The sequence below is a fragment of the Colobus angolensis genome, unplaced genomic scaffold (assembly GCF_000951035.1).
Source record: "Colobus angolensis palliatus isolate OR3802 unplaced genomic scaffold, Cang.pa_1.0 Scaffold26, whole genome shotgun sequence".
Lineage (NCBI taxonomy): Eukaryota > Metazoa > Chordata > Mammalia > Primates > Cercopithecidae > Colobus > Colobus angolensis.
In genome coordinates, this window is record NW_012115821.1 from 2218183 (window position 1) to 2237658 (window position 19476).

At 43.1% G+C, this 19476-nt stretch overlaps 1 protein-coding gene across 2 annotated transcripts in view; it reads right to left on the reverse strand.

Moving 5' to 3' along the window:
- The window catches only part of MITF (microphthalmia-associated transcription factor), a 221003-nt gene extending 203845 nt beyond the window's left edge, over positions 1–17158 (reverse strand). For both annotated transcript variants that reach the window (XM_011947145.1, XM_011947144.1), the window contains exon 1: positions 16898–17158. In XM_011947145.1, coding sequence (XP_011802535.1) covers positions 16898–17001 — 104 coding nt within the window. In that variant the 5' untranslated portion in view covers positions 17002–17158. The remainder of the gene's footprint in view (positions 1–16897) is intronic.
- Positions 17159–19476: the final 2318 nt, after the last annotated feature.

Below are 19476 nucleotides of genomic sequence, written 5' to 3' on the forward strand. Positions count from 1 at the left end.
TTAAAGTTAAAAAAAAAAAAAATCCCAGCACTTTGGGAGGCCGAGATGGGTGGATCACAAAGTCAGGAGATCGAGACCATCCTGGCTAACATGGTGAAACCCCGTCTCTACTAAAAAAATACAAAATAAATCAGCCGGGTGTGGTGGCGGGCGCCTGTAGTCCCAGCTACTCGGAAGTCTGAGGCAGGAGAATGACGTAAACCCAGGAGGCGGAGCTTGCAGTGCGCCGAGATCTGGCCACTGCACTCCAGCCTGGGCGACAGAGCAAGACTCCGTCTCAAAAAAAAAAAAAAAAAAAAAAAAAACTTGCCACATAAACCCCAAGAATTTGAGAATTGACTATGTGGTTAGAATTTTTTCAGCTATGGAGAATCAAACTGTTGCTTATTCACTCAACAGTGATAAGGCAATGAGAGAGTCAATACCACCTGCACAGATAAATGTTTCTGTGATGAACCATTTCTTCCATTCTTATGCAAACTTATAAGTTCTAGTAGCAATGACACCAGCAGTTGCACAAAACAGCAGTAGGCAGAGAGCAATAATCATAGTAGAGGAGGAGGAGAAGCAGTAAGGTGAGCAGCAGCTGATATCTACTGCACCCTTACTACAGGTAGCATCTCATCACCTTACTGAATCTTCACAACTATTCAATGATGTAGGCACCCAGTTGTCCAAGTTAGTCAATGACTAAACTGTAACTGATGAAGGTATCCACATAAATGTGTAATATAATGGAAATCTCTCCCCTGAGAAAGATGGATACTATTTGGACTAACCCCACTTTCTGCTTTTTTTCCCCTTTATGTTTTCTAGTGACCAGTTAAGCCACAGTTTTCAGGAGAGAAACTGTGTGACGATCAAGAAAAGCAAACTATCATGTTGGTGTTGGGGAAAGAAAAAACATTGAAAACTTAGATCCTAGTCTCTAAAATGGCTACACACTGCTATTACCAACAACAACAACAAAAACCCATAAGGGTAAAAGACATAAAGATTTTGAGGCCCAAGAATATAGGGCCTTATGGCTTATATTGGATAAAGATAACTATATAAACAGGCTGCCAAGTCAAGTGGGAAAAGATAAGGTAGGAAGTCACTATGGTCAAGGGTGAAACATGACTTTTAGGAATTAGAGATGTCTATGTTGAGACAGCAATGCTACACAGCCTTGGTATTGTGTAACCCCAATTAGTGTATCTCATTATTTATTCCTCCACCTAGCTATAGTCTACAATTATGATGAAAGGAAACATGTTGATAAGACAAAAATTGTTCTGGCAATAAAAGTAACACCATGCTTGTAAATAGCATGTGCCATCCTTAAATATCTTCCTCTTAGGCATCCCACCTTTCACCACTATTTGACCTGTATCAACTCCCAAAAATCTTAATGCTGATTACCTAACTTAAAGGCTATTTAGCCTCCTCCCTCCCTTACCCTCCTCCTCCCCATTGTATAGATCTTCTCCCCTCAACCCCCACACTGATAGCCTTTGAGTCATTTTTTTTCTTCATTAAGGTGTTTAAAACTAGAAATTCAAGTGAAAAACTTTGTTGATGCTGTGAATACAGAGGTAATCAGAATGAGGGAACTAAAAGCCAGGCTTTGAGCTGAGCACTCTACCCATGTATTTCTTTTAATCTGTACAATTACCCTGTCACTTAGATCACATTATGATGCACTGTCCTCTTTTAGCCTCTGCATTAGTCCATTCTCACATTGCTACAAAAAAAAATAAATAAATAAATAAAATACCTGAGACTGGGTAATTTATTTCAAGAAAAAAGATAGATTTAATTGGTTCACACTTCCGCAGGCTGTACAGAAAGCATGATGCTGACATCTGTTCAGCTTCTGGGTTGGCCTCAGGAAACTTACAATCATGGCAGAAGGCAAAGTGGGAACGAGGCATCTCACATGGTGGAAGCAGGAGCAAGAGAGAGTGACAGGGGGCCAGGCACAGTAGCTCACACCTGTAATCCCAATACTTTGGCCAGCCAAGGGGAACAGATTTCGAGACCAGCCTGGCCAACATGGCGTGATGGTGTGCACCTGTAATCCCAGCTACTCGGGAGTCTGAGGCAGGAGAATCACTTGAACCCAGGAGGCGGAGGTTACAGTGAGCCTAGATCACACCACTGCACTCCAGCCTGGGTGACAGACTAAGGCTCTGTCTCAAAATAAAAAAAAAGAGAGAGAGAGACAAACAGGGGTGGTGCCACACTTTTAAACAATCAGATCTCATGAGGACCATGAGAACTCACTCACTATCACAAGAACAGCACCAAAGGGGTGTTGCTAAACCATTCATGAGAAACCACCTCCACGATCCAATCACCTCCCACCAGACCTCACCTGCAACATTGGGGATTACAATTGGACATGAGATTTGGTGGGGACACAGATTCAAACCATATCATTCTTTCCCTGATCCCCCGAATCACATATCCTTCTTCCTTCTCACATTGCAAAATACAATCATGGCTTCCCAACAGTCCCCAAATTCTTAACTTATTCCAGAATTAACTCAAAAGTCCAAAGTCCAAAGTATCATCTGAGATAAGGCTAGTCCCTTCTGCCTATGAGCCTGTAAAATAAAAAACAAGTTAGTTACTTCCAAGATACAATGGGGGTATAGGCATTGGGTAAATTTTCCTGTTCAAAAAGGGAGAAAATGGCCAAAACAAAGGGACTATAGGCTCCATGCAAGTCCACAAGCCAGCAGGGTAGTCATTAAATGTTAACGCTCCAAAATAATCTCCTTTGACTCTATGTCTCACATCCAAGACTCACTAGTGCAAGAGGTGCAATCCCAAGGCCTTGGGCAGCTCCACCCCTTTGTGTTTGCAGGGTTCAGCCCCCACAGCTGCTCTCAAGGCCTGGCTTTGACTGCCTGTAGCTTTTCCAGGCTGAGAGTGCAAGTTGCCAGTTACCATTCTGGGGTCTGGAGGATGTTGGTGCTCTTCTCACAGCTCCACTAAGTAGTGCCCCACTGGGGACTCTGTGTAGGGGCTCCAACCCCACATTTCCCTTCTGCATTGCTCTAGTAGAGTTTCTTTATGAGGGCTCTGCCCCTGCAGCAGGCTTCTCCCTGGGCATCCAAGTTTTTCCATACAGTCTCTGAAATCTAGGTGGAGGCTCCCAAGCCCCAACTCTTGCACTCGGTGCACTTACAGGCTTACTATCACATGGAAGCCACCAAGGCTTACAGCTTGCACCCTCTGAAGCAGTGGCTCGAGCGGTACCTGGGCCCCTATGAGCCATAGCTGGAGCTAGAGCAACTAGGATGTGGAGAGCAGTGTCCCAATGCTACGCAGGGAGAGCCCCGGGCCTGGCCCAGGAAACCACTCAGTCCCCCTAGGCTTCTGAGCCTATGATGGGAGGGTCTGCCGCAAAGATCTCCGAAATGCTTTCGAGGCCTTCTCCCCATTGTCTTGGATATTAGCACTTGGCCCCTTTTTACTAAGCATTACTTAAAATTTCTGTAGCCTGCTTGAATTACTCCCCCAGAAAATGGGCTTTTCTTTTCTACCACATGGCAGGGCTGCAAATTTTCCAAACTTTTATGCTCTGCTTCCCCTTTAAATATAAGTTCAACTTTAGGTAATTTCTTCCCTCACATATATAAACATAGGTTGTTAGGAACAGCCAGGCTACATCTTGAATACTATGCTGCTTAGAAATTTCTTCTGCCAGTTACCCTAAATCATCACTCTCAAGTTCAAAGTTCCACAGATCCCTATGGCAGGGGCACAATGCAGCCAACCTCTTTGCTAACACATAACAAAAGTGACCTTTATTCCAGTTCCCAGTGAGTTCCTCATTTCCATCTGAGACCTCCTCAGTCTGGAGTTCACTGTCCATATCATTACTAGCATTTTGTTCACAACCATTTAATCAGTCTCTAGGAAATTTCAAACTTTCCCTCATCTTCTTGTCTTCTTCTGAGCCCCCCAAATTCTTCCAACCTCTGCCTGTTACCCAATTCCAAAGTTGCTTCCACATTTTCAGGTATCTTTATAGCAGTGCCCCATTTCTTAGTACCAATTTTCTGTATTAGTCCACATTGCTGTAAAGAAATACATGAGGCTGGGTAACTTATAAAGAAAAAAAGGTTTAATTCACTCATGGTTCCATGGGCTGATTAAATCATGGTGCTTCATGGTTCCACAGAAAGCATGATGCTGGCTTCTGCTCAGCTTCAGGGGAGGCCTCAGGAAACCTGCAATCATGGCAGAAGGCAAAAGGGGAGTGAGGCATCTCACATGGTGGGAGCAGCAGCAAGAGAGAATGAGAGGGGAGGTGCTACACACTTTTTAAATGACCAGATCTCATAACGACTCACTATTATGAGAATAGCACCAAGGGGATGGTGCTAAACCATTCATGAGAAACTGCCTCCATGACCCAATCACCTCTCACCAGGCCTCACCTGCAACACTGGGGATTACAATTTGACATGAGATTTGGTAGAGACACAGATCCAAACCACATCAGCCTCTGTTGAAACAGAGGCCACAAGACTAATTTGCCCAAAGATATATATATAGCCAGTAAGTGACCAAATTGGAATTTAAGTTCAAATCGGTCTTACTTTGAAATTTAGACTTATTAGACTGGTTAGAAATCTTAACCAGTTTACAACAAGAACAGATCAGGGCTTTTTCTCTAAAGCATGTCAACATGCAGAAAAAAAGAAAATCAAAATGCTTGGGTCTAAGTGGATGAAACACAGGGGTAGGCTGAATTTTCTGGTAAATAAGGAATCCAGAAATTTTCTTTTGGCTTGTGTTACATGACATTGGCCTTGCCCTTCCCTCTCACAGTCTGTACCTCACGATCAGAGAAGTGAACAGCTTGGTGAGATTCAGAACAAGGGGAACGATTCCATTATGTCAGGACATCCTCATTTGTGACAAAACAGATGCTGGCTGGTCACATCCATTCCACCTCTCTGTTTTGGAAGCTCCCACACTCTACAAACTGTCTGGAATTCATTAAGATGGGAAAACAGGCTGACAGTAGTATTTCAAATTTTATTCAGCAGAAGTTCTGTGAAAAACAATTTGGTCATGTGGACATGCCCAAAACCACCATCAGCCTGTTTCTCAACCAAATCTTTCAGTCAAGTGACTGCAGTATGCTTCAAGTTTCACACTTTTAGAGTGTAGATTAAAATACAACCTCTTTTTGAGATTTGGGCCAGGGTTCCTTATGGCAGTAAAGCTAGGTTAACTCTAAGTCACTCAGAGATCACATTATACAACCAAGAATCCTATCCATGGAAGGCCTGGTTAGCCCCATCTTTAGACGTTTCTGTTATTTAACCAATAAATTCATTTTCTGATTAAACATGGTAAATATGGGTATTCTGTCACCCAAGCTTATATATTATTTATATCCCATCTCTATGCAATGCTTTCTATCCCAAGTCCATTGAGCAAATCACCCCCCGAATACCATCACCACCACCTTACTGCCACGATTTTCAAAGTGTGATTCCCAGACCAATAGTTTCAGCATCACTTAGAAACATGTTAGAAATGCAAATTCTCAGACCCTACCCCAGACCTACCAAACAGAAACTGTTGGAGTGTGTCCCTGCAAATCTGTTTCAACAAGCCCTATAGGGAATGCTGATGCACACTCAAGTTTGAGAACCATTGCCCTAATGATTTTACCACAAATCTCATGTCTCCATATTAAATACTGTTGTATTGCTATTTTGGAATGAAAAATTCCCCAGATCAGAATACATTTAGTTAAAAAAAAAAAAAAAGGAGTATCACTTGTATTGTCAGGCCAGAGACAATCATTGGTAATCATTACTCACTGGTCTTTAAAAAAGGAAAAAAAAAAGGAAAGCTCTATAGTTTCCTCTAGAAAGTTAGTTATCAGATCTACATTACTGATGTGGTAGTACCCAAGAAAATCCTGGGACTCCCTTTGAACAATGTGCACCCCCGTGAAACCAATCCCTGTGACAAGGACATGTAGCCAGGCCTGCATCAGCTTCTCCACTCCTGGAAGCATGAAATTTACCTGTTTAGAAAGATATCAGGTATATGAACCCAAATGTGAGAAAGAGGGGTAACACTAGGGAGAGACTACCTCAGGACAGCAGATTGACATGTGGTATCATTGACTCCCAAAAACAAACCCCAATTAATCGTCCTTGTGATTCAGCTCCCTGCCGTTACATCACGCACTTTAGTGATTTTGATACTATGACCAAGTAAGCACCATCAAACTCTCTCATTTATTGCTGAATCAACAATTTAAAGCTTCCATATATAATCAGTATTGCTAGAATTACCTTCCAAAATCCTATCATTTAGCATTTACTCATCTTGCATTTGCCTAGATAAAAAATATTATTAGTGTGTACCTACCCAAAGACTAGTGGAAAAATTACCATGCTAAGATGATACAAGGTGCAGTTCCAAAAAGTCTACACACTGATTGTTCAATACACCGTAAGCCAGTGGCCGACCTCTTACAAGTTATCCTCTAAGCATACTTCTTTGCAGCAAATGGACAAACCTTTATTTGGAATGTGACCAGGAATCATGCCAGTTGCTTATATTTTTAGGTATTGCTTCACATAAGCTATTGTAAAGTCTTCATTTAAAAATAAATAAATGGAATTTTCAAGAATGCATATTTGGGGTCACCCTCTTCTCTTGAAAGTAAATGACCTTAACTGGCCAATATTATTTTAATGTTTATTCTAGGCGCTGTCTGCCAAAAGCATTATGAATTAGTTACAAAGAGTTCTTATTGGCTGAGGTGCCAGGATCCTAAATTTAGATGGTGCAACTATGCAGGCTCACTAATACAACAGAGCAAAACTAATACTGAAATAATACCTTTCCACCTTTTGCTGAAAAAATTCAAATGCTAAAAACAAAACAAAACAATGACAAAAATATACCTAGTCCTTCTGATGGAAGGGAATGTTACAATTTGACCAATGACATACTTGTGTGTTGGTTCATGAACTCAGTTTTAGAGCACTATCTCTATGAATTTAGGACACACTGCAGGCAAGAGGTACAGTGTGGCTGCATCTCAGTGAGGTTCTCTGGTAGCCTTCACCAGGATTGAGCTAGGTCCTGAGTTAAACAAGGAAATCATCTTTAGGATTTCCATGAGCATTTCCTTTCACCGAATTTCAAATATCCAGCTGTAAAAATAAAACGTACGTTTTTGAAAAACATGCTTCCTAGAACCAGTTAGTATTTAGGAACATTTTATGGTAAAGGTACCAAAGTAAATATAGCATTCCTGTCTGTCATTTCATAATTTCATATATAACCACAGCCACCAGGCTAAGTGAAACCTCTCTGCCTCAAGTCTTCTTTCCACTGAGGCAAGTCAACCTTCCCAGAAGGAAACCTACTCTACAAATATAAGCTATGCTTTCTCCCAACAGTGGGGACAACCACTTTTCCAATGATGCCCTTAATCACATGGGAAAACTGATGAATGTGTGTGAATGAGTCAGCAAGTTACCCCACTTTGGAGAATAGGCAAGGGTGGGGAGGGTGAAGACCACAGATGTGGTCCTGAAATTGCTCAATGAGGCACAATTTTTTATGTGACAGGATCCTACCAGTGCCCTCTACAGGGCATGCATTTAGATTTAATATATTTGCTCTCACACAACCCAGGATTTTTCCTTTTGAAAGTCATCACTCTGGCCGGGCATTGTGGCTCATGCCTGTAATCCTAGCACTTTGGGAGCCCAAGGCAGGTGGATCATCTGAGGTCAAGAGTTCGAGACCAGCCTAGCCAACATGGTGAAATCTCACCTCTACTAAAAATACAAAAAATTAATCAAGCATGGTGGTACACATCTGTAATTCTAGCTACTTGGGAGGCTGAGGCAGGACTACCGCTGGAACCTGCACAGAGGTTGCAGTGAGCCAAGATCATGCCACTGCACTCCAGCCTGGGCAAAAGAGTGAGACGAAAGAAAAGAAAAGAAAAGAAAGAAAGAAAGAAGAAAGGAAGAAAGAAAGAAAGAAATCATTCCGTGGGTACTTGAATCAAAGAACACAGTTACTAAAATCCAAATGCTTTGAAGATTGTTTTTAAAGAGATGAAATTAAATACACGCCATTTCCTGTGGATGTCAAAGTTGGTGAACACTGGAGGTGGTATGTGGGAGGAGAGCTTCTTCTTTTTTGTTTCTGCACCAACACTGACATTTTCACAACAGAGTGGACAGGAAGCATGATCTCAGGACTGAAACTCAGGACTAGGAGTCAGGAGTTCTACACTGGTTATTTGTTCGTGGTGGGTGTGTATGTTTTGTGAAATCAATCTCAGGCTTTCCTTTTTAATCTTCAATTACTTGGGCCTCTCCTTAACACCAAAAAAAGTAATTAAAAATCCAGCCCCAAAAAACTATGGTCAGACAAGAATTATGTCAGGACAACAACAGTCAGGAGAACAAGGGATGACATCAAGTAGGATGATCCTAGAGGAAAGAAAGGATAATAAAAATAACAAGACCCATCTCCTCTTTTAGTCCAGGGTTAGGTTTATAAAGACTAGCATGAATCTCTGACTCACTCAACATTAGGAAAACATTTAAGACTGAGTTATAAACACTTATAACAAAGATTAATGTCTGTGTTTCTTTTTCCACTATTCATATATTAACTTCAGTCCTATGGGTAGCCCTGAACACCTACTAAGCCTCAAGTCTAATATTAGCTGCTTTACAAACATTACCTTTTATCTTCACAGCAGCCTTGCAAGGTAGCAACTGTTCCATTTTACAGAAGAGGGAATTGGAGTTCAGAAAGGTTGGGTAACTTGACCGAAGTCACAGAACTAGTGAGTGGTAGTGTCTGGATTTGTTCCTTTATGTCAGATATTCAGTCTTGCTTCAAAATCATGTATTCCAACAGGTCATTCCTGGTCATCCAACCTAATAAAAAGCCCCCTTCTTTCACAGGCACATTCTACCAATAATGCTCTGTTTAATTTCCATAGCAGTTAGCAAAACTCATCTTGCTCATGTATTTGGTTCTACTCCACCTCTACTAAAAATACAAAAAAATTAATCAAGCATGGTGGTACACATCTGTAATTCCAGCTACTTGGGAGCCACCTCCAAGATGTATGCACCATGATAGAAGGAACCCATCTGCTTCTCCACTGGAATCCCTATGGCCAGCACAGAGACTGACACTCAGCACCCAGTGCTTGAGAAGCCCCCAGAAATGTCAGCCATTAAAGATAAAAGCGTCATCACTCTGAATCCCGGGACAGGGGTCTCAGGTGAACACTCCAAAGGTATACTTCTTTACTCTTCACAGCATGCACCCAAAGCCACAGGAGGGAAAGATGAAGTGAAGAAATAAGAAAGCCACATCGTAGAAATGGGCTAGAGAAATAAGCTTACCATTGAGAAGCCAAACCTAGTCCTCCTCCCAAGATCATTTGCAATAGAATGGGAGGTGCAGAAATTTCAACAGAGATCCCAGACCTCCTTGTGGGTCTTCTTGATCTCGTTTGTCTCAATAAAGATGCAGACTTATCCCTTGGTATAATTCCTATCCTCGGAGTACACAATGTTCACTAGACTCACAAAAACCTTCTTATAAACTGCAAATTTGCCTTTACACTATCAAAAGCTTGTGGTGACTGCATTTAGTATCTTTGACCTGTCTTCATGATTATTTTCTCCAAATAATGCATACTTGGAGTGTAGTCAAACATATTTTTATAATTTATTCTGATTAGACAAACCCTCAGCAAAGTACATTTTATACCTCACACACACACATACACACACACACACACACAAAACAAATGAAACTCTCACTTATTGTCCTTGAAAGATGACAAAAAAAAGTAGCCAAGGATTTTTTTTTCCTATTATTTATCCTAATACTGCCAGTCCTGAAACAAAGCAGTTGGAGGGGGAAATTTAGTAAGTTTGATTTGTCCCAAGATACATTTTTTTACACTGAGGTCCTATTCCTGACAGTAAGCACATGTGATCTGTTCTAAAAAAAGGATATTTTCCACTTCTTGCACAACTGGAGCAGATATAAACATCAGCCTGTGCAAACTGCACTGCAGAACTCAAAGGGAATTAAACATACATCAACTTAAATAAAATCTATATATATAAATAGTAGTAATCGTGAAAAGGAACTCTCCAATAACAAACAAAACCAAGACTGAGAATCCCACTTTAATCAAGCATTCCATCTAATCATATCACAAAACGAATCTACATAGTTAGATTTGAACATCTGCAGGTTGAGGCACCTCAATCTTGTCTACTTTGTTTTGGATGCATGATTCTATACATGTTTTAGTTATTCTTAAGAGGAGGGTAAAAACTGCTATCATATTAAAATTCTACTAGAAAAGGAGGAATTAATCTCATTTGCTAACAGTGCTAGGTGCTATGCTAAACATATTTATACATTTCTGCTTAGTTTTAAAAGTTCTACCGGCAGGGCATGGTGGCTCACGCCTGTAATCCCAACACTTTGGGAGGCCGAGGCGGGTGGATCATAAGGTCAGGAGATCGAGACCACGGTGAAACCCTGTCTCTACTAAAAATACAAAAAATTAGCCGAGCACAGTGGCGGGTGCCTGTAGTCCCAGCTACTCAGGAGGCTGAGGCAGGAGAATGGCGTGAACCTGGGAGGCGGAGCTTGCAGTGAGCTGAGATTGCGCCACTGCACTCCAGCCTGGGCGACAGAGCGAGAGTCTGTCTCAAACAAACAAACAAAAAAGTTCTACCAATCCTAAGAGGGTGGGTTCCATTGATCTCATTTTACAGCTTAAAGAAACTGAGACTCCAAGAAGTTAAGTATCTTGAACACAGATGTAGTGGTTAAGTGGCAAAGCAGTGACCACAGACAGCACTTAAGCAGAGCTCCCTCTAAACTTGTCCACATGCATGCAGCCTCTCTGCCACCATGAGGTATCATCAGGTGCCTGGAGACTACAAACAAGTGCTTAAAGAAAGGTTAGAAGTTTAAAAGGCAAACGGAAACCTTAAACGTCTACTTTAGGATCATGCCCTCCAAGGTGTCTAACATTTTATTTAATAGTGTAGAGAAACACACTTGACTATTGTTTCACCTTGAAGGCCAAACTCAAACATTCCTATTTGTCCACAAAACTGCCTCCCCGGATCCCCTTCCTCTATTAAATGCCCCCAATTGCTGATGCCCACCCCGCCACAGGGACCACACTCTGCCTTGTATAATTAGCTGGATCCATGAGTTCTCTCTCCCTCACCACACAGGGAGGGCACAGTATGATGTATCTTTGCATTTTGCACCATTAACCAGGCATAGTACACACTAGAGGACAAGAGCATGTGGCTACAGTTATATGGCCTCAGTTTAAATCCAGGCCCCACCAACTTGGCATACCTCAGTTTTCCTCTCTGTAGAATGAGAATAATAAACTAATACATACACCCAGGGTTGAATTAACAGAGTTAATATTCAGAATAGTGCCTGGCACATAGGAAGCACTAAATAAGTGTTGTTTTTAAAATTATAATTAATACCATTATTGTTTTTATTATGATCACCTCATGCAGATTTCACAAAGATGAAGTATGTTTTACACACATAAAAACACTTAGAACGGGCTCACATGTAGTACATACTCAATAAATGTGACCCCTCGTTATTAGTTATTAATGTGCACATACTAGGACTCAATAAATACGTGCTGAACATGGATTTTTATGGATACACTAACGTCACAATCGTTAGTTTTTTTAACTAGTATAAAAGAATTGTTATGATTAAATGAAAACTATAAAGTGCAAAATACTTATCTGAACATTTCATTAGAAGAAAAGCAAAAAAGGAATTTGCTAACATTGAAAGAACTGTACTGCATAATAACACTTGCCTTAGAGAAGACAACCACAGTCAAGCAAATGCAAACACCTTCCAAAATGCTAGGCTCACCGCCAGGTAATAAAGAAAATAACAACAAGAACATCTGCTAACATTTACTGAGCACTTACTATGTGTCAGGCGCCATGCTAATATTTTTCCCACAGTCAATGTAACACTTATATTCTTGAGACTCCTGGAGGCAGGACCCCATTTGCCAGATGAGGAAACTGAAACTAGAAGTCACCCAGCCTGCCTGAGGTCACCCAGTCAGTTAGGGACAGACACTGATGCCAGAACAAGGCTCTTTATCTCTATGCTAGTGGTTCCCTGCAGATTGGACAGACCAAAAAAAAAAAAAATCAAGAAAACTCTCAGAAATCAAAAAATGACTGACAGTTTTGTTTTGCCAAGAATGGATTATTATGTCATCAAAGAAAGGGCATTTTTTAATATGAAGACAGGAGAAAAACATCTCAGCATAAGTCCAAGAAGTGGCAGCGGCCTTATACCCAAATATATATAGGTATGTGACACAACAGTCTTTGTCTTTCTCATTTCACCCCAAACCTTTAAAAGTTCACACACCTTTGTGAATCAGCATTTGGGGATCACTGCTATATCCTGTATTGCCATGATAAACCTAATACTCACTTTCATTCCCATTTCTAATTTGCAGAAAATGTAATAACAGCTGTCTAAATAGTACTAAAGATTTAAGAAGAAATTGGAATTAAATTAAGACAACTGTGAAGTCTGTCCAGGAAAAGGACATTAACAACTACAAAGCCATGTGCACTGAGTAAACCAAACAAAAGGACTATGAGCCTGAAAGATGCTACTATGTTTTAAAATGTTTTAGGTCCAAAAGACCTGTAGAGACTTCCTCTGTTCCCAGGAGCTCATTCAACAGTTTCACATTTGTTTCCCTGCCATGACTATGCCTATGTGAATTCTAGGCTCACTCTAGACATTCAGGGCTTTTCCTCTGCCACCCACCATTCAGATCTCGTTCCCAGGAGAACACAGGAAGGTTTCTCAAACCTTATTGGAGGAAACAGTGTGCAAACAATTCATTAAAACCTTTTCCCATAGTGTGTGTCTTCCTATGACACAGCCTTAACCACCAATATGACCAAAATGAGATTCACATAATCTAAATCCAGCAACTTCAGATTCCTAAAGGCAAGGATGTCTGGGTTAGAAATGAAACATGTCTTTCCTCATGCAAGATTTGAATATCTGAGGTAAGCCCCAATGAACAATACATAAATTCCTCTTTGGAGAAAGCCTAGTATCTACTTTAAAGGAAACACAATATTCATTGCAAAAACAAAAACCAAATGCCTTACCTTGAGTGGGTTATGGTATTAAGGAAGAAAGCAACACATACTGAAACAAATATTTATTGTGTCACGCATTGTTCTAAGCCAGTGGTTCTCAAATGGGGGTGACTTTGCCCTCCACGGGACGTCTGATAATGTCCAGAGACGTTTTTGGTTGCCATAATTGATAGAGGCAGCAGTCCTGGCCTCTAATAGGAAGAGGCCAGGGATGCTGCTGGACATCCTGCAATGCATAAAACCATCCACAACAAGGAATTATCTGGCCCAAAATATCAATAGCACTGAGGTTGAGAAACTTTGTTCTAGGCTCTGGGGACACAAGAGTGAGCAAGGAACAAACAGAAAACCCTGTTCCCTTGGAGTTTGCAGTCTAGCATGGAGAAACATATACTAAACATAACATATTGGAAAATTATACAGTAGATTATAACACAAGCCCTATGGGAAAAAATATATAGCTGGACAAGGAAGACAGAGAGCTTGAAGGAATAGCAATTGCAAATGCTGTGGTCAAAAAGGGTCACACTATCAGTGTGATGGGAATGATGTTAAAAGAAAGAACTGTAAAGAAAATAACAAGAACAACATCTGCTAACATTTCCTGAGCACTTACTATGTGCCAGGCACCATGCCAATATTTTCCCACAGTCAATGTCACACTTAATGTTCTTAAGACTCTTGGAGGCAGGCACCTACTGGTTGGTGGGGGAGTGAGGACTGAGGCTGTCTGGGCAAAAGATGGTCAAGGCAAGTGCAATATACAAATGCCCAGTGGTGGAAGGGCCTGGGGTATTCCAAAAACAGTGAGGAGACCAGCCTGGCTGCAGCGGAGGGAGGTAGGAGGCAAGCAACAAGAGATAAGGTCAGGGCTGACATCTTAAGAACCACGAATTTTACTGGGAGAAACTAGGAGCCATTGGCAGGTTCTGAGCAGAGAATGACAGGATCTGACTTGATGTTTAACGCAGGGTTGCTCGACCTCAGCACTATTAACAATTTGGGACCTGATAATCCTTTGTTGTGGGGGCTGTCCTGTGCACTGTAAGATGTTTAGCAGCATCCCTGGCCTCCACCTACTAGAGATAGGTAATGATCCCTTCCATCGTAACAATCACAAATGTCTCCAGACACTGTCAAATGACCCCAGGGGGCAAAATCACCTCCAATTGAGAACCAGTTTTAACAGGAACATTGTGGCTACTATACTGAAAATTCACTAAATGTAGATATTGCAGTTTAAAAGACTACTGCAATAATCCAGGCAAGGGCTGATGGTGGCTTGGACCAAAGTAGTAGCAGAGGAGTTGGTAAGAAGCAGGCGGATTCTGGACAAATTTTCAACTCTAACAACTCTGGACAATCCAGAGAAGACAGTTGATAGGCAGAACAGCTACAGCAGTCTTAACATATCAATTTCAACTTTTTCCAACAAAGACTTATAAGAAGTGAGGTGCCCCAGCAAAGACATAAGACAAAACGCAATGAGAGAGAAGGCCCTGAACAATGTGTAGCCCTTTTAAGTCACACAACAGATGTCTACGACAATACCTTAGACAACTGTGGAAAACAGTATAGAGAAATGTTGCCAACTTCATATATTTATTCACAGATTTTATTTAACTGGTTTATTTCTAAGAGCATGTGTGTGCTCCATATACAAGTTTTACAACAACTTTTTTAATTTAGCCTTCCTTTCCCTGCTGGTTCAGGCCCACACCTGTTTCTAGCATTAACGTGTGAAGCCATTTCTTCCCACATACCCACATTTTTCCTTACACGTGCCTGCTAGCTAGCTACTGAGGACGTTCACCCTTACAAGTCTTTTTTGCTGACTCTGAAAAAGAACAGGCCCAAATCGTCCAACATGAGTTTCACGGCACTCATTTGGGTTTTTCCAGATGGTATTTTCCTTGCTCTCTCAAACTGATTTAATGTTATGTATCAGCTACCATCAGAAATGTTCCAAACAGTCCGGTTAATTTATTTCTTTCAGGATTCCACACACACACTCATTCCCTCATTCTGGCCGTGTAAGCATTTGCTTATAGAAGCAAAAGCAGAGACTGCCCAGTAAAACACTGGTCCCTTCAGCCGAATGCAGATAAAGCCCTGATGAGCATAACCAACAATACCCTTCACACAATATTACTCAAAACCCCCAGCCCCCAACACACACAATCTATGCTCACACACAAAACAGCCATTATGAGGAAAAACCACCAACTAAAGGCTGGTTTTATACGTCGAACTGCTTAGGCGGTTTCCTTCCAATCTGCCGTGAAGCATCTACAAAGAGGCTTCTTCAGCAATGGCAGTCAGTAGGTCCGCTGTTCCCAGATTTTCTTCCCCAACTGGGATAAAGAGTCCTGCCACAGCTCTGAAGGAAATAAACCTGGTTGCACTTTCCACTAGAAAAAGAACCAGCCCAGTGCTCGCCAGAGGCCAAGATTACACCACCTGGCTCCTCATTCAGTTGCCCTTCTCCACTCACCCTCATTTCAGGACCGTCTCCCACCCTGCCGGCCAGGCCCATTCACCCAGGCTCCACCCACAGCGAAGGGCAGGGCAGGAAGGTACAGCCGGGTGCAGACGTCCTGCTGGATCCTTCCAATGATAGCCTTATCCTAGCTCACAGCTTAGAGGGGTGTAAATAAACCCTTCTCTGCTATCCCAGCCTCCATTGACCATGTCCCTTTTAGTAACCATCGTAAATGAGAAGTACGAGGTGTCCAGAGTGCCAGCCGGACAGAGAGAACGGAAGACACCCAATCCATTTCGATAGACAAGTGGGAATGGAGGCAGCAAAAAGGGTGGCTCAAAGGAAGTGGGCACTAGAAGGGATGGGGCATCAGAGTAGTGGATGTCTTCACTCCTCGCCTGAAAAGTTTCTGAAGTCCCCAGCGAATTAAACACGTGTCTCTGCCAAGCGGGCTACACTCCCAGTAACCCCCAAGACCAAGGCTCATTTCCCCTCTGCAGGGAAGGCCTGGATTTGAATGGGATTTCCAGGGAGTTTAACTTGGACTAGGGGACACGCCCACCGCTGCCCTAGCCCCTCCCGCGCCCGCTTGCAGCGGTCTGGAGGTGAGAGGCGAAGCCCAGAGAAACTTCACCTGCAGGAGCCCAGGGACTAATTCCCCCACAGGGACTGGACTCCCAAGAGGTGACTCCAAGCTAACTAATTGCTTCCCTCCAATGTCGCATCCTAACCCACCCAAAGCTCTCCCTCTCCGTGCCCTCAACCCGCTGGGATCTTCAGAAAGGGGGTTCACTAGAACTTTCTCCCCCATCCCACCGGGACAGCGTCCCGGCCCGGCGCTCCTCCTCCCCAACATCGCGCCAGATCGTTCCCCAGCCCCCACTCAGTCTCAGCAGCTGGCATCCCCGGCCGAGGGTCCCCGCGCCTGGACGCTTCGTCCCCGACGACCCGCGGCGCCCTCCGAAGTGCGCTCCATCCAAGCCTCCTAAAGGCGCACTTGGGCCGAGCGGGCGCGGCCCCCAACTGCGGGGGGCAGTTCGCCCTCTGCCCCGGGGCAAGGGCACTGGGTCCTTGTCCCAGAGCTCCCGCGATCCGCTCTCCTCGTCCCAGAGTGGCAGACGCAGTGGCCCCCAGCCGCCTGCTGCGCCTCTGTCCAGCTGTCACCACTCACCTGCTCTTCAGCGGTTGACTTTTGAGTTCGTAATAGGTTTTGGGCTCTTCATGAAACTCCTCCCCGACTTCGAAATCCGGCACGATCCCCGATTCCGACTGCATGGCTCCCGCTTCCCGTCCTTCCACTACTGGAAAGTGAGAACAGAGCCCGGGGGCGGACGGAAGGTAGCTGGGCCTGGGTCCCTCTAGCCGTGCGCCCCCGCGCAGCGCCGAGCTCTGCCCGCTCGCCGGCTCGCGGCCGCCCGCCCCAGCGCGGGGAGTTTACACTCGCACCCGGGCGGGAGGGGCCGGCGGCCGAGCGCCGCCTGGGATCTGTAGTTCGGCCCGGGCGGGGCATTCCCAGCTCGCCTGTGGAGCCTCTACCACAAAAACTACAGCTCCCAGAAGGCTAGGCGGGGGGAGAGGCAACGTGGTGAACACCGCTAGTGCAACTCCGGTTTGGATTCATTGTCAATGTCAGCAGCTCCTCTCCCTCCTCTCTCCCCACTTGCTTCAAGGGTACAGAATTGGCTACTTAATAGGAATAAGAACGGACACAGACTGCTCTTATACCATCACTCCCACCTCTCAGCTCAGACATCTGCGAGGGCACGCCGAGTGCTTATTTTAAAAATAAGATAGTTAAGGTTTTGGCAAGAGAAAGTTTTAGCATTCGAGCCTGTCTTAAAATAAAAGGACTTTCTATCAGCCCGCATGCTTCCCTGGGCTGCTGCGACACATCAACTTGTCCTCGGATTGGAACAACGAGGAAGAACTTTCCTTCGCTTTGTAATGAAAACGTTATTGGATAAATTGTTCTTGTGCGTTCCTTTTCTAAAGTCTGGACTTTTACAATACTGTTCATCAGTTGAATGGCTCTTTCCCCTTTATCCAAGTAGCCACTTCTAATCTAAAGCGTCATTTGAAAGATTCGGTTAATTTAAAAAGGCACAAAGTTACAGACAGCGTCGTTGCTCTCTGCTTTTAATTACTCAGTTGACTGGGAGTTCAAATGAAGTTTGTCCTAGCATTTCAGCACTGAAGATGTACAAGTGTCGACTCCTTCCCGAGCTTCCCGGAACTCACTTCGGGAAGAGAATTTTAAAACTCTCTGTTGTGGCTCATTTGTACTTCTAGTCCTTCCCTCTGATTAGCTCCAGTAGGACGTGTTCCTTCTTTTTAAAAGCGTTTTGAGGCATCAGGGAGGCAGTATAGAGTTACAGTGGCATTTAAAGGTATAAGACTCAGAGTTGAAATCCCCAGCCCTTCTAAGAAGAGCTGTGCAATCCTGAGAATGTCACTTGGTTCCTAGAAGCCTCCATTTCTTCATCCATAAAAGAGGAGATTGGCAAACCAGTTTTAGAAGATGTTGCAAGGTCAAATGTAAGAGAAAGTGATTTGCAATCTATAAAAACCCTTCTCAGTGGTCATTCTTTATTAGGTCTTGAAGTTACTCCTTTCAGATTAACATCTCATCTTGGTGTTTGGCCTTTTAGAATTAATAAACAAAATGACGGTCCTAGGAGAAAACTCTAAAGAGGCTACAGTGACAACTGGGCACCTTCCAGGAGTTGCCCCTTTGCATGTCTTGCGTCCCCCACTGAAACATTTTAATTTCACATCAGAAAAGATCTCCAGTAAGATGGATCGATGTTAGGGCTGGAGTTCTCAAAGAGATTTGGAAGAAGTGCAGAAGGCACACTATGTTGCAGTAGCAATTACCAATTTTTCAGAATAAAAATTGATCCCCAACATACAACTTTTAGGCCCTTCCCTGAAACCATTAAAATAAGTCAGAACACCTGAGAACACCCCTAAGGAAAGTGGGAGTTTTGTGCTCATAAAAGTGGGATCCTAGATTCCCTAATATATGGACTGCTGGAAATTAGCTGTCAAAAGCAAACAAAGAAAACTTGTTTCCTTCATGTTCTCTGGCAGAGAAAGAAGAAAGATCAAACATGAAGGAAACATGCAGTCTAGACTTCTAATCTCATCTGGGCTCTCAATTATCAGTGCTTGGAATATGGGAGGGGGGGTTGTCATAATAACTTACGGATGTTACAGACATTTAAGGGGTATGGGCCAGAGACACTAAACATCTTGCACAATAACAAACTTTCGTGTCCAAATTTCAGTGGTATGTATCCCCACTGAGAAACACTGGAGGCTGCCTAATCTTTGAGCTCACCAGAAGTTTTTTAATCTGAGGGAAGCTATGGATCCTCTTCTTAGAAAATACAGATAGAAACAAAACTGTGCATAATTTTGTTCAGCTGACCCATTGAAGGCTATCACAGACTTTATGTTACAATTGCAGTTTATAACTTCTTTAGATCTGCAATGAACAGTCTACCCATCACTTATTACATCAAATAGTGACCTTCCAGACCCAAGGGACTACTCAAAGGAAAAAAAAATCAGGAAAACCAAGACCCCTGAATTCATCTTCAACTAAGTAAACCCGGAAGAGAGGTCTCCGGGGTGCAGACCTCTGAGCTGAGGTTGTCCTAAGGTTCACACAGATAGCTGTTATTTTTTTCTCCTATACCTTTTCTTCTGGTCTCATCCTACTCCTTGTTCAGGAAAACTTCTTTTCTA